At 45.3% G+C, this 14,995-nt stretch overlaps 1 protein-coding gene across 1 annotated transcript in view; it reads left to right on the top strand.

The window, feature by feature from the left end:
- MDGA2 (MAM domain containing glycosylphosphatidylinositol anchor 2) overlaps positions 1 to 14,995 on the top strand; it is a gene marked incomplete at its 5' end in the record, with an annotated part of 215,453 nt that overhangs the window by 50,636 nt on the left and 149,822 nt on the right. Inside the window, 2 exons of the mRNA XM_030452508.1 lie at positions 5,126 to 5,322; positions 9,289 to 9,421. Coding sequence (XP_030308368.1) covers positions 5,126 to 5,322; positions 9,289 to 9,421 — 330 coding nt within the window. The remainder of the gene's footprint in view (positions 1 to 5,125; positions 5,323 to 9,288; positions 9,422 to 14,995) is intronic.

Raw genomic sequence — 14,995 nt, forward strand, 5'->3', positions numbered from 1 at the left:
TGTCCTTACTCTTAGCACATGAGGTGAGCCCAGCAGCTCTTTTTCAGGATTTTTCTGAGAGGTCTTTGCTGGTTACAGATGTGTAGCCAGCTGTGTGAGAGGCCAGCTCCTTGTTGTCTGCCAGTTCCACTGATCTTTGTTCCTGTATGCACATGCAGAAATTCAGTGTTGGGGTAAGTCCTGCTGTTTTCTGCTGGGTTTGCTCTGAATGCAAAATCCTTGGCCCCAGAGTATCTGCTGCCCAGGGACTCCAGTGCTAATTGGGGCTCATAAATAATGAGTGGGATTTGGGGTCTTTGCATAAGCAAAGCTGCTGCTGCTCTCTTGTGCCATCCCCTCCCTCCCATTAGGACATTGCAGGTCCATCCAGTGGGTGCAGCTTAAATAGGTCTCAGTCAGGTGTATTTAGAACCTCATCAAGAGAAAAAAGCAATTGTTTACTCAATAAAATTTACATCACCAAGAGCTCCTTGCATTTCTCCTCTGGGATTCTGTGTTGATGGACTCCAACCCAGGATGGAGCATGGGAGGCAAAGGGGGAGATGCAGGGATTATTGGTGGCTACAGAGGGCATTCTGTTTGCCTCTTCATGGCTGACAATGTTAGCAGCCTTCTAGCATGTGTTTGGTCTTCCCCAAATCATATGGGAAATATTCACAGACTCATCAGGGATCTCCCAGGGTCACAGACTTAGTCTTGTGGGAGCAAACCAGAAAGTTTCCTTGCTTCTAGGAGCTGGCTTTGTAAGGGATGCTTGCTTTCTGCTGCACTGCAGGTACCTCATAAATCTCTTTTAAAGGGGTGTAGAGGGAGAAATGTCCTCTGGGGAGCTCCAGGTAACTTGACCACCCCTGTTTCCAGCTGGTTTGGATCAAAGAATCATAGAATTGGCTGGGTTGGAAGGGACCTCAGAGATCATCAAGTCCAACCCTTGATCCACTCCCACTGCAGTTCCCAGCCCATGGCACTCAGTGCCACATCCAGGCTCTTTGGAAAGATCTCCAGACACGGAGAATCCACTACTTCCCTGGGCAGCCCATTCCAATGCCTGATCACCCTCTCCAGAAAGAAATTCTTTCTAATCTCCAACCTAAACCTCCCCTGGCACAACTTGAGACCCTGCCCTCTTGTCTTGCTGAGAGTTGCCTGGGAAAAGAGCCCAACCCCCCCCTGGCTCCAACCTCCTTTCAGGGAGTTGTAGAGAGTGATGAGGTCTCCCCTGAGCCTCCTCTTCTCCAGCCTCAACACCCCCAGCTCCCTCAGCCTCTCCTCAAAGGGTCTGTGCTCTTGGGTCTCCACACCATGAGTACTCAGAGGTGGCTCTCAAGCCAGCTCCAGTGGGAGGTGTCCCTGCCCATGGCAGGGGTTGGAACTGGATGAGCTTTAAGGTCCTTTCCAACCCAAACCAGTCTGTGATTCTATCCTTCCCATTGGAGAGCAAAAAATCTGGATTTGTTGGATTTTTCTGCATTTTCTGAATGATGTGTGACTGCTTTGGCACAGTGCCACAAAGCCCTTCAAACCTGCCTCATTCTTGAGAGCCTGTGCTAGGTCCAGGAGGCCACAGTAAGGCAAAGAGGATGAGAAGATGTAGTAGTATTACATTTAAGAATAACTCCTGAGTTAGGCTAAACATGTGCGTCACTGCTGTCTCCTCTCTGCCTGTCTTGATGAAGCAGTTTCAGTCAATTTACCAGATGTGTGTTTTATTATTATCCTGACTCCCAAGCATCACTTGCTTTGAACATCTGAAGACAAGGCAGCTAATCAACAAAGGAAATCAGCAAGCTGCCTGGTCCCAGCAGCTGGAAAAAAAAAAATAATAAAATGATGCTCTGGCAAATGGAGGCTGTGATGCTGCTCTCCTCTTGGCTGGTGTGGAGCTTCCCTGGAGCTCAGGTGAGGGTCCCAGGAGATGGTTTGTGGTTCCTATGCAGAAGGTGATGCCTCCAGGGCTTTGTAATCCAGGATGGGGAAGATGTTAATAGGATCCCCCACCCTTCTCTGCACCTTCTTCCCCTTCATCTCTGACCATCACGATGCAGTTTGAATGCGTTTTGGGTCAGACCCATTTTGAGCAGCTGATACTGGGGTTATCTCTTTGTTTGAGAGGTTTAGGGTTGTAGGAAGGGAATTCTTCCAATCAAGTGTTTAGCATGCCCGTGCCATCTGGGTTTTGGAACCTGTTTGGTTCAATTCAGAGATTAAAGACTGAAAAATTGAACCTAATGGTGGTGCAAACCTCTGTGGAAAACCTGCTCCTGTAATTATTTTCATTTTGATTAATAGGCTTTAATGACACAGCAACATCCACGACTTCAGTTTAATTTCAAGAATGATTAGTCAGTTAACTCTTTGTAATTTGATCAACCCCAAAATGGAAATTTTCAGGGTTTTTTTTTATTAATTTTTTTCCTCTTGTAAAGCACTTAAACAACATCAATGCTTTCCAATGCTAAACCTTTCCCCTTTGCAGTAGGATCTCCCTGTGACCTCTTGAGTGATTCCCCCTCTTCCCACTTCATAGGTTAATTACTGTGCAAGACCAAAAGTTTGTGGCTTTTCTCCCAGGCTTCTGAACCCCTGACTCTGCCAGTGCTTTTAGGGAACAAATTCCCACAGACACTCACACAGAGGAACAGAGATGGAAACAGGTTTGGGTTTGTTGTGGTTTTTTGTTTTTTTTTTAAAGGCTCTTTTGGAAATTTGGATATCAATTAGTAACAGTCTAATTAGACATTGAAACCAGTGATCTGCAGAGCTTTGACAGGTGGGTATTCATAAAATTAATAAAAGGTTTTTTTTTCCCATGAGGGCAGTGGCACAATGGCACAGGGTGCCCAGGGAGGGGGTTGAGGTCTCATCCCTGGAGATATTCAAGGTGAGGCTTGAGGAGGCTCTGAGCAACCTGATCTAGGTGAGGGTGTCCCTGATACTGCAGGGGGGTTGGGACCTGCAGAGGGACCTGACAACCCCAATCATTCTGTAATTAATGCACTGAGATTGGGTGTCTTGAAAATACCTTGGCCAGGCAATGAATTTGGCAACTGCCCTTTTCCGTTGTGAGAACTGCAGAATGCCTTGGGGTTTAAAATATTGTTATTGTTATTATTATTATTTATTATTATTATTGTTGTTGTTGTTATTGTTTATTATTGTATTATTATTATTATTATTATTATTATTATTATTATTATTATTATTATTTGAACCCATGTTCTGCAGTTGATGGCAATAGAGAGAACAGGTGTTTTGGCCTAGAAATTGAAGCAAGATAATTTCCTTCATTTTGTTTTCTGTTGCATGAGCAGAAGACAGGACGTTTCAGCAGGCTCATCCCTTTTCAAATGCTGCTGTGATTTCAGATAACCTTTAAAACAAAAATGAAATCTCATTAGAAAATGCCACCTTAATTTGGAGCAAGCGTTTCCTAATTTGTTTCTGAGATATTAAATTAAATGTTTTGTAGAGTAGAACGAAGGTAACATTTACTTAAAATCCATTCACCGTTACAAGACATTATTGCTTGAATTATTTCAAATTTTAGAACAGGTTTTGTTTCCAGTTAAGAGACTCCCAGGCTTTCTTCTTGTTATGCAAATCAAAATGTAAGCATCTAAAGAATTATTTTTGAAGTGCAAGCTGCTCTTCTGTGTGGATGCTTAAAAGATGCCAATCCATTCAGACTGTTGATGGGCTTCCTTGAATAATCCCATGTGCCTCTGACACACCCCATAGAATTATCATAGAATCATAGAATTGGCTGGGTTGGAAGGGACCTCAGAGCTCATCAAGTCCAACCCTTGATCCACTCCCACTGCAGTTCCCAGCCCATGGCACTCAGTGCCACATCCAGGCTCTTTGGAAAGATCTCCAGACACGGAGAATCCACTACTTCCCTGGGCAGCCCATTCCAATGCTTGATCACTAAATAGAATCATCATGGACCTTCAAGACCTTCAGGATAGTTCAACTTCTCCGTAAAGCTCACCAGAGAATTTCTTCCCATCCCATTGGCAGGCTGAGTGGTTTTAACCAGAACTTAGCAAGTTGTGCTCCTGCTTTTCTCCTTTGGTTTTATTTTTTTCAACAAGTTTTTGGTGTATTTCTACCTTCAGAGTAAGCTCATCATAAGCAATGGATTTTAAGCACATCGTAAAACCTTGCAAGCAGGAATCTGCTTCTTCCTGATGGTATAAAGCCCAGATGAATTAATTAGGTGTACACACATTCCAAGGACTGCTGTTAGTTCTTCTCTATTTAAGATGAATGAATTCTGTTGTGGGGATCTGCTTTACTTGGAGTTGATGCAGTAGGAGTAATTATAATATATCCATATTTTAATGAAGAGAAGTGTGTTCTAAAGCCTGTGATGGATTTACCTCCTGAAAGTGAAATGCCTCTAACTGCAAGAAGAGAGAATATGCATTAAGTTACTGTATTAAATTGTTGCTTTACAGGAATACAGATGCCTGCACATGATCTATGTTCTGGTGGATTCTCCCATTAGGATGCAAATTAGTCTGTCTGTTTATTTCCAAAGCTTTATAAACTATTTTGTCTAAGCCGTGTTTAAATTAAAATCACACATAAGAAGCAAGTGCTAAAGCAGTGAAGGGGAAATGTAATTTTGGTGGAAACCACAGAAATCTGAGTCGTAGAAAGGTTTAGATTGGAAAGGACCTTCCAGATCATTCAGTTCCACCCCCCTGCCATGGTCAGGGACACCTCCCACCAGCCCAGGTTGCTCCAAGCCCCATCCAACCTGGGCTGAGACACTGCCAGGGATGGGGCAGCCACAGCTTCTCTGGGAAACCTGGCACAGTGTCCCATCGAATGGGATCAACATCATTATATCTGATATCCTATAAATTGGTCTATCCAAAAGCCTGAGTTTTAAATCAAGATCCACTTGTGCCAGGGGCTCCTCAGGTGTCCAGGAATCTAAAACTGGATTCTGCTGCAGAAGCCCTAAAATGAATGTTTGTGGCTGCTGGAGCTGCTGTTCCCCTGTATCCAAGGCATGACGCGTGCGCTTCCCATCGGAAAACCAGCATTGGGTCAACTGAAGCCTGACTTTATCTTTGGGTTTAGTTGTTTTTTTTTTTCCCCTCTGTCTTTCCAGATTTGGATGATCCAATAGTAACAGTCCACCAGAGCATCGGGGAAGCAAAAGAGCAGTTTTACTATGAGAGAACAGTGTTTCTCAGGTGTGTTGCCAACTCCAACCCTCCTGTCCGGTACAGCTGGCGACGCGGCCAAGAGGTGTTGCTGCAGGGCTCTGATAAAGGAGTGGAGATCTATGAGCCCTTCTTTACCCAGGTAGGAATCAAGATATGTGTTTTTTTTCCTTGTTTGCACCAGATTTTTGCATCTTCCTGCTGGGCTTGGGCTGTGGGCACATGGGGATGCCTTTAAATAAGGATACCCCAGCACGAGTGTATCTGTGTGTTATTATAAGGCTTCCTGATATAAAATATAACTTCTAATTTTTTATAAAACCATGAAATAGGAAGTTCTGGGAAGAAACACAGTGAGTGCTACCCTTTGAAGTCACTTTGCTTGGGTGCTGCCAGCCCAAACCTCTGATTTGACTGCTCTTCCCTAATCTTTCCCCATACAATGCAAAGTGATTCTGCACGGAACTCACAGCCTAAAAAGCTTTTCAAGGCTAAACTCTGTGGCAGCTCCCTCTGTTGTTCTTTTTTTTCATTTTATTCCTCTTTTCACATCTTTGAATATAGGGTTTTTTTTGTTCCAATATTACACATTTAAAAGAGGAGGTAGGAAAATGGCAAGAAGTGGGTTCCTTTTTCTTTTTCTTTTTAGGTTTTCCTCTTCTCCCTCCCAGCCGTGGAGGCAGACTGGGCTGTCAAAAGAGTCTGTCAGATCAGATCAGATTAATTTCTTTTCAGCATGTTTGCACAGTCTCAGAATAAAAGGTGGCATATCCTATTGTACATGGACAAAAGTGTGTGACAGTGTTTGCGAGGGGAAATAAATAAATAAAATAGAAAAGGAGAGGAAAAAAAACCAACATTGTGGAAAGCCTTGAGCAATAAGGAGTAAAGACAGAGGTGCAAACTGCCTGGTAATTTTTTTCTTTGTGGTGGAAAGCAACCTGCAACTTTCAGAAATAATTTTCAGCTAATGATTTGCAAGCACCTTCATTTTTTTTCTTTTTTATTGTACTTGACAGCTTTATATTGCTACACTGGCTTGGTATTTTCCTGCGAAACATCTCGCCTGGAACCTTGCAGAGATGAGAATTAGATTACATAGGCGAGTTATTGGTTTCCTAAATGTGATGAGATTATTTTTAATTTAACATGTGGGGACCCAGCTTAGCAAATCTGTGGCTTGTTTCATTCGAGTCAAGAGTGTAAACTCTGCTTTTTTAATGTTTTAATTAAAAAGGGAGAGAATCCCTTGACATGGGATTTTGTTTTTCTTTTCCATTTCGATTTCAGTATGGAAAGGCTGGATCTGCCCTATTGTTTAATGAGACTTTATCTAATAAATTGACATTATACATTCAAGATTTTTAAAAAATAATATTTTAAGTATTCATTGTTTTAAATTAATACATTCAATACTTAAAATAAATTTTATATATATATATATACTGTTACTAGCAATATTCTTCCCAGAAGCTCTGTCTGGACTCAGTTAATGACTAAATCAGCTTGTCACACCAATAGCTTAAAGCTTCTCCACAACTTTTTTACATTTGTTGGAGGTCAGTTTGAATTATTTTATCTTGCCAATGGGTCTGCAAGATCTGATTTCTATTTATAAGTGGAAAAGATGTAATTAAAAGTTCAAGAACTGTAAATGTCTGCTCCCCATCCCTGCATCACTGGTTCAGTTTGTGGTGGGTACCAAGCAGTCAGGGCTGATGTGAAGGGGGAGAGAAGGGATGGGGCTTCAGAACATCTAGAGAGAGAAATCTGAGGTGGCATTTTGTGATAATTGCTTGAAAAGTGGATTATTAATCTGAAAAGAAAGTGAAATCATAGAATCATAGAATCGACTGGGTTGGAAGGGACCTCAGAGATCATCAAGTCCAACCCTTGTAAAGGAAATGTAAAGGAAAAGAAGTAACAACCCAGATTTTCTAAGGAATGGTACCCAAGAAAGGCTGGTTGTTTGGGTTTTAGATTTTTTTTTTCCCCCAGAGGTTTTGTTGTTTTATTAAATCCCAGAAGGCACCTGGAAAACTGGGCATAGATAAATGAATTATTGAACTCTGGACAGATTTATTTTGGTTTTATGAGACAGGTAATGTCATCTACTCACTTGACCTGCCACGGGGAAAAAAAAAGATGGAACAAACATGCCCATTCCCATCTGTGGTGGGAGTATTTGGGAAATACTGAACTTTTCAAACCCCAAATCTCCATGCCAAATTTTCCCCCTAAGAGTTTGCAGCATCCTCATTGCATATTGTAACTGCACAGCCTGAGCAGCAGAAGAAATTCCCTCTATTTACAATAATTATGCAATTAGACAGGAATTAGACAAATTATTGAAACCAGTGCAGAAGCTCCAGAGGTTTTTATGAATCTCTGCACCCTGGGGATGTGTTCCAGATGCTGTTGGGAGTTCAGGGTCAGCTTGGAGCCCAGAGCTTGGGACTGAGCTGAGGGGCTGGAGCTGCTCTGCCTTTCCAGAGCCCAACAACTTTGGGAGCTGTGTTCCTGTTCACCTGGATGGGGACATTCTCTGGCCCAGAGAATCCAACTTCTTAAAGCAGGATCCTTGTCTTTAGGAGCAGGCTTGCTTGCTCTTGCAATCACTAAATCAGCAGGTACTTAATTAGCTCATAATCATATTGGTGGGACTGATTGCACATCCAAAGCACTTCACTTCCCATGCTCCCAAACTTGATGCCATGACTGATTTTTGGGGGGGCTTTTTGCTGGATCCCTACGTGCATTTTCACAGACTTCCCTTATTTTGTGGGGCTCTGTGTAGCCCATGGGCAATCAGTGCCTGTGATGTTGTGAAGAGAAATCCCACCTGGGACTCAGGCTGTGGGAATATTAACCAGGACACCTGGTAAGGAACACTTGTCCACAATTTGTTCTCTTGGAGCTTTGTGAGGCTATGCAGAGTGTCTGCCTCCCAGGGCTGGGCTTCTGCCTCAGCCTTGTCTGAGGTTAATCCGTTTTTAGGCTGTCACTGCAAATGCAGGTGGGCAGCTGGAAGCCGGAGGCACTTTGTTATTTTCATGTTCAAGTGAATAAAGTGCAGGTATTGATACCTGTGGATGGAGCTGATGTTTTCACCTGGCACCCTGAGGTGCTCCTGTTCCTCCCAGCTCTGTCCCATGAGAAGAGAAAGCTCTGGGGAGACCTTAGAGCCCCTTCCAGTCCATGAAGAGGCTCCAGGAAAGCTGGGAAGGGGCTTGGGACAAGGGAGGGGAGTGACAGGAAAAGGGGTGATGGTTTTAAACTGAAAGAGAGGAGATTTAGGTTAGAGATTAGGAACAAATTCTTCACCATGAGGGTAGTAAGACACTGGGTTAGGTGGCTGATGCCCCAACCCTGGAAGTTTTTCACCAGGTTGGATGAAGCTTTGTGCAACCTGGGCTGGTGGGAGGTGTCCCTGCCCATGCAGGGGGCTGGATCTTGATGATTTAAGGTTCCTTCCAACCCAGACCATTCCATGACTCTATGACATCTCCCTGATCTCTAGATCTCCTACCTAACACTCCTTTTGGCTTTTTATTACTGGTGTTGCTATCTGTGCTGTAACATTTCACATACTTCAGCAGCTTGCTTTTTCTCCTGAGTTTCTGGTTCTGCAGTGGAAGTCTGCAGGTTTTCCAGGTTTCTTCTGAGTCTGTCTGGTGGAACTCCATCATTACATATACCATTCAGGTCCCTGCTCTAGTATTTATGCTGCTGGCTAAAAATAAAATCCATCAGCAGCCCATTTTCAAAGGAGAACAGCAGGATTTCTGTAGCTTCTGATTTATTTTTTTTTCATCATGTAGATTAGATTGGACTTTAAGATATATTATCCCAAATGATGCTGCAACTTGAAAGACTCTGTCAGACCAGTTCCCCCCACGCTGCTCTCTTTTCTTTTGCCTTTTCTATGTAAGTGGGGCTTCAGTTTGAGGTTATTCTTTCAGATAATGAATTAAAATATGTTTTCTCAGCTGCTTCAATACCTGCTTCTAATGAGGCCCCTCTGTGCCTTTCTCTGGCCTCCTGAAAGCCTTGGTGCCCTTGTTCCTCTGTTTCAGCCCCTTCCTAACACTCTCTCTTGCACACACAGGGAGAAACAAAGATCCTGAAGCTGAAGAACCTCCGACCTCAGGATTATGCCAATTACAGCTGCATCGCCTCGGTGAGGAATGTCTGCAGCATCCCTGACAAGATGGTGTCCTTCAGACTCTCGAATAAAACAGGTGGGCCTCCAGCAGTCACCTTCTCTGGCCATTTCATAGAATCCCAGACTGCTTTGGGTTGGAAGGGACCTTCAAAATCATCCATTGCCACCCCCTGCCATGCCCAGGGACACCTCCCACCAGCCCAGGTTGCTCCAAGCCCCATCCAACCTGGCTTTGAGCACTTCCAAGGTTGGAGCATCCACAGCTTCCCTGGGTGCTTGGTGTTTCAGTGACATTTTCTTGCTTTATACATGGCCATCCATATGCAGCTGCTTAAGTTGTAGAAGCCATGTTCAGGGCTTTTCTTCTTTTTTCTCACCAAAGTTCTGTTTTGAAGAAGAGTTTTGATTTCTTGTCCTCAATATTTATCATTCCCTGGATTTCAGGGCAGGATTTGCCTCTTCCCCCAGTGTCAGGGGTTTCACTTTTATGGATAACCCTAACCCTAACCCCACTCTGAGGAAGGTATGAGGAAGGAGCATCTCAGTCAAGGCTGGACATTGGCCCCCCTGGGCCAGTGCTTCACAAGCCCTCCAACCACTTTTAGCTACCTGGTGCTTTTTTGAAAGGGAATTATTTTTGGTCAACAAACTATTTTAGGGGGAAAAAAAAAATCAACCTTTTTAGATTCTTCCATTGCTTTAAGGGATTGATTTTGTGTGATGGATTTGCTGTAATCTCACATTGACTTCCACGTGGATTTCTTCCATTGATAGAAACAAAAATGTTTTCTTTTGGAATAATTGGTGCAAATCGAAATACTCAAGCAGTTGTGGTGAAAAGCTTTCCAGGAGGATAACTGGGTGTTTAGCTCTCTCTAACCATGTTGTGGCATTTCTTGGGCCCTTGCTTTTCCTTTTGACTTGATCCTGGCAGAGCAAGTGCTCAGCTGTCTCTCTTTCTTGGTGTCTATGTCACTGCTGTGCATCTTGAGATCCTCCCACCAGTGGTTGACCTCAGGCAGTGGAATTGGGAATTGGAGGATGGAAAGCAGAGATTTTAACTCCCCTAAAGCCTCCATGTCCAGGATCCTCAGAGGATGTGTCTGAAATGCTTTTTCCAGCTGCAAGGTCCTTCAGCTCAGACTTCTAAACCAGCAGCCGTTTCAGAGAAGTGTTTTCAGGAGAACTGTTCTGCTGCAAGTCTTGTAACGTTTGAAGACCTCGAGTCAGATTAGGCTGGGTTAGGCCTTTAATAATAGCACATGCCTGGGGCATTGGAAACAGGTAGGAAATGAACAAACCAGTTGAGACATTGACATGCTGAGTGCATCCAGGACGAGCGAGGAATTGGATCTGCACATTGCACATTATTTCTGTCCTCACGGCTTTATTCCAAGGGGTTGCCTTCAGCTTTTTGCTGAATTTCTGATTTGACAGCAGGCACTTCAGGCTCTGGGATATGCACCATTAGTCTACACAACCCGTCACAAAGCCAACTCCCAGCTCAGCTTTAAAGCTGCAGGTTGGGAATTGCAGTCGACTCCAAAGGTGTCTGGCAAAATGATCTGGAAGCCCTCAAGTTACTCTCTCAAAAATTTTGCCAGGGGTAAAAAAAAGTGTCTTAACGTGCAGTTTGTCCCTCAGAATCTCAGAATGATTTGGTCCCACCCCCCTGAATGGTCAGGGACACCTCCCACCAGCCCAGGTTGCTCCAAGCCCCATCCAACCTGGGCTGAGACACTGCCAGGGATGGGGCAGCATCACCCTCCCTAGGAAACCTGTTCCAGTGTCTTGCCACCCTCATGGGGAAGATTGTTTTCTTAATATGTAACCTAAATCTCTCCTCTTTCAGTTTAAAAAGAAAAAAAAATAAAAAAAGAGAAAAGCTGAGGCTTACAGCAGCTGTGGGTTCCCATCTTGTTCCACTCCTGATTTGCCTCACTGGGCTCAGGCTTTTAGCAGATGACTCATTTGTGGTCTGTTGGGTTCTCTTTGATTGATGGACTTGTGAGCAAAGTGAGGAGAGTTTTTTTCCTTGCCAGAAATGAGTGCTCCAGCTTTGGTTGCTCAGGGCCATCAGCTGTCCCAGCAGCCAGGTGGGAATTGTCAAGGTGTTTGGACTATCCGTGCCTGGTGGCTCTCTGGTCACCCCGAGGGACTGACATGGCATGGAGGGAAGGAAGCAAGCAAGCTGCTGGGTTGAGGGAGCACCTTGGCTCCCTGCTGCTCCTCACCGATTGCCACCTGATGCTGATGCACAGCAGGACCTCTGCAGTCATGTTTGTCACATATGAAGGTTCTTGGGAGACTGGGGTTGAGGAAGGGGTGCTCAGCAGGTGGGAAAAAGTCCCACAGAGCTGTTACTGTGTTCCTGGAGTTCCTGCCTGAGCTGACACCTTTGTAAGATTTATGAGTAGTATCCTGCTCCTGCCCTGCCTGATCTGTGTCCAGAATCATAGAATCCTTTAGGTTGGAAAAAACCTTCTAGATCCTTGAGTCCAACCCTCACCCCAGCACTGCCAGGGCCACCTCTGTCCCATGTCCCTCATCCCCACATCTCCAGGGCTCTGAAACCCCTCCAGGGATGATGGGGACTCCAGCCCTGCCCTGGGCAGCCTGGGCCAGGCCCTGACAACCCTTGCCAGGGAGAAATTGGTCCTAGTACCCAACCTAGTACCCTGGTGCAGGTTGAGGTCCCTAAGGTTCTCAGGTGATAGTCAGTCACCTGTTAAACCTTCTGCTTGATGATTTTCTGTATGGTTGAAGAATATGATGACAAAGGGACATGACCTAGGGGGTTTTTCCTCTTGCTTTCTGCTACATTCAGTTCTCCTTCCCCCTTCCCTCACTGAGAGCTGCAGGTGATGGGGTCCATGACCACTGATGCTTGTCTCAAGAGGGCAGCCTTCCAGGTCCAGGTGCTCTGCTGCTACTTATGCCACAGGGTCTTTTATCCACCTCTATTTCTGTTCCCACCTCTGCACTGGTTTGAGGAACACCAAGCATGTCTTTGGGTGAGTAGTTCAGGTTATGGTTCAGTGCCACCTGCCAGCTTGTCCCTGTGACCTTTGGGTTTCCTGTGCTTGCTCCACCTGATTGATTGGTACCATGCTGGGACATCAGCAGAGCAACAATCAATATCTGTGACAGAACCAATCCAAAGGGAACTTTCTGCCTGCTTTTTGAGGAGTTAGAGAGAGAATGAAGCTGATGCTGTTGGATGAACATCAGTGCACTTTGGATATTGATCACCACTGTCTGCATCACATCTGTCCAAGCCTTGGAGACACCATCGTGTGATGGGAAACAAACTGAAAAGGCTTCAGTCACTTCTGAGTGCCTGCAGAAAGCAGCAGTGACAAACCTGCTCCATTTCCCTCCCTTCAGAAAACAGGGTGTGAGGAGGAGCTCATTGTGAAAATTCCTGGTGGCCTTGGCAGTGCTGGGTTAATGCTTGGACTTAGATGAACTTTTCCAACCAAAACTTTCCTCTGCTTCTCTCCTCTGAACTCCCTTTTTGGGGCTCCTCTTTGCCTCCTCTCCCAGTTGCCATCCACCCTCACCCTGACGCTCCTTTTTGCTGGTAGAGACTTTTCATTGCTGACCCACTGATAGTTCCAGGTGATTGTTGTTGTTGTTGCAGGACAGGATTCGTTTCATCTCCCTCACAACCTGACAGGTTCAGTGTCTGCAGTAAACTTGCTGCTCAGGGAGCACCATACTCGGAGGAGAGGGTGAGCCTGTTCCCAAGAGCAACTTGTCCCCATCTTTTCCTTTTGTGGAGAGCAGGAATTGTGCTTTAGAGGTGCCTCTGGCTCCAGAAGATCCATGAGCTCAGCTTGCACTTGAAATGAGCTGAGATGAATTAAAAGCTCCATGTGTAAAAAACAGGGATGAATCATAGAATCATAGAATCATAGAATCCTAGGGGTTGGAAGGGACCTCGAAAGATCATCTAGTCCAACCCCCCCTGCCAGAGCAGGGCCACCTAGAGTACATCGCGCAGGAACGTGTCCAAGCGGGTTTTGAATGTCTCCAGTGAAGGAGACTCCACAACCTCCCTGGGCAGCCTGTTCCAGGGCTCTGTCACCCTTACAGTAAAAAAATTTTTTCGAATATTCAACTTAAACCTCCTATGCTCCAATTTACACCCATTACCCCTTGTCCTATCACTGGTAATCACTGAGAAAAGCCTAACTCCATCTCCCTGACACTCGCTCCTTACATATTTGAAAACATTGATGAGGTCACCCCTCAGTCTCCTTTTCTCCAAACTAAAGAGACCCAGCTCCCTCAGCCTTTCCTCATAAGGGAGATGTTCCACTCCCTTAATCATCTTCGTAGCTCTGCGCTGGACTCTTTCAAGCACTTCCCTGTCCTTCTTGAACTGAGGGGCCCAGAACTGGACACAATACTCCAGGTGTGGCCTCACCAATGCAGAATAGAGGGGGAGGAGAACCTCTCTTGACCTACTAACCACACCCTTCCTAATGCACCCCAGGATGCCATTGGCCTTCTTGGCCACAAGGGCACATTGCTGGCTCATGGTCATCCTCTTGTCCACCAGGACCCCCAGGTCTCTTTCACCTACACTGCTCTCCAGCAGGTCAGCCCCCAACCTATACTGGGACATCGTGTTGTTCTTCCCCAAATGCAAAACTCTACACTTCCCCTTGTTGAACTTCATCATGTTTCTCCCTGCCCAACTCTCCAGCCTGTCTAAGTCTCTCTGAATGGCCGCACGGCCTTCCGGTGTGTCAGCCACTCCTCCCAGCTTAGTGTCATCAGCAAACTTGCTGAGGGTACACTCTATACCCTCATCCAAGTCGTTGATGAAGATATTGAACAACACTGGTCCCAGTACCGACCCCTGAGGGACTCCACTAGTCACACACCTCCAACCAGATTCTGCCCCATTGACTACAACTCTCTGACTCCTTCCTTTCAACCAGTTCCTGATCCACCTCACTACCTGATCACCAAACCCACACTTGGTCAACTTATCTACAAGGATGCTGTGAGAGACGGTGTCAAATGCTTTACTGAAATCAAGATAAACCACATCTACCGCTCTTCCATCATCTATCCACCTAGTAATTTCCTCATAGAAGGCTATGAGGTTAGTCAAACATGGGGTGGGGGGGATAGGACCCCAGCTCCGTGATGGGCTTTAGGTTGATTTACCACCACTCTGCTGCCTTCCCTTCATCCCCTCTTGAAAAAATGTCCAGAGAATGAATAGTTCATAGAGTGTGGGAGCTGGGAGCTATTGTAGTCATCTCCAGAGTGTAACCAGTGAGGAAGTGCTGTGAATAGCAAACGCCTCCTCCTCCCTTCCTCCCTGGTGCAGCTATCAATGCCACATCTGTGCAGGGAAGGGCAGCACCAGCAAAGTGCCAGGCATCAAAGTGCTGCTGCTGCTGCTGGGGGATGAAAAGCAGGCAGGCAAATGGGGGGAAGAAAGGGATGAGTCATCAGGGCTGCAGCCCCATTGGGTAAAAGAAAGCAAAAAAAAAAAGGAAAAAAGAGGATTTTGGAAAAAAAAATATTGGGGAAGAGGGGAAAAAAATAGTAGTAGAGGGGAGCACAGGGGGTAAGCTATCATTACCTCACTTGTGTTGTTCACAGCTTGCTCATGTGTGTGAACATA

The sequence above is a fragment of the Calypte anna genome, chromosome 5A (assembly GCF_003957555.1).
Source record: "Calypte anna isolate BGI_N300 chromosome 5A, bCalAnn1_v1.p, whole genome shotgun sequence".
In the NCBI taxonomy this organism is placed as follows: domain Eukaryota; kingdom Metazoa; phylum Chordata; class Aves; order Apodiformes; family Trochilidae; genus Calypte; species Calypte anna.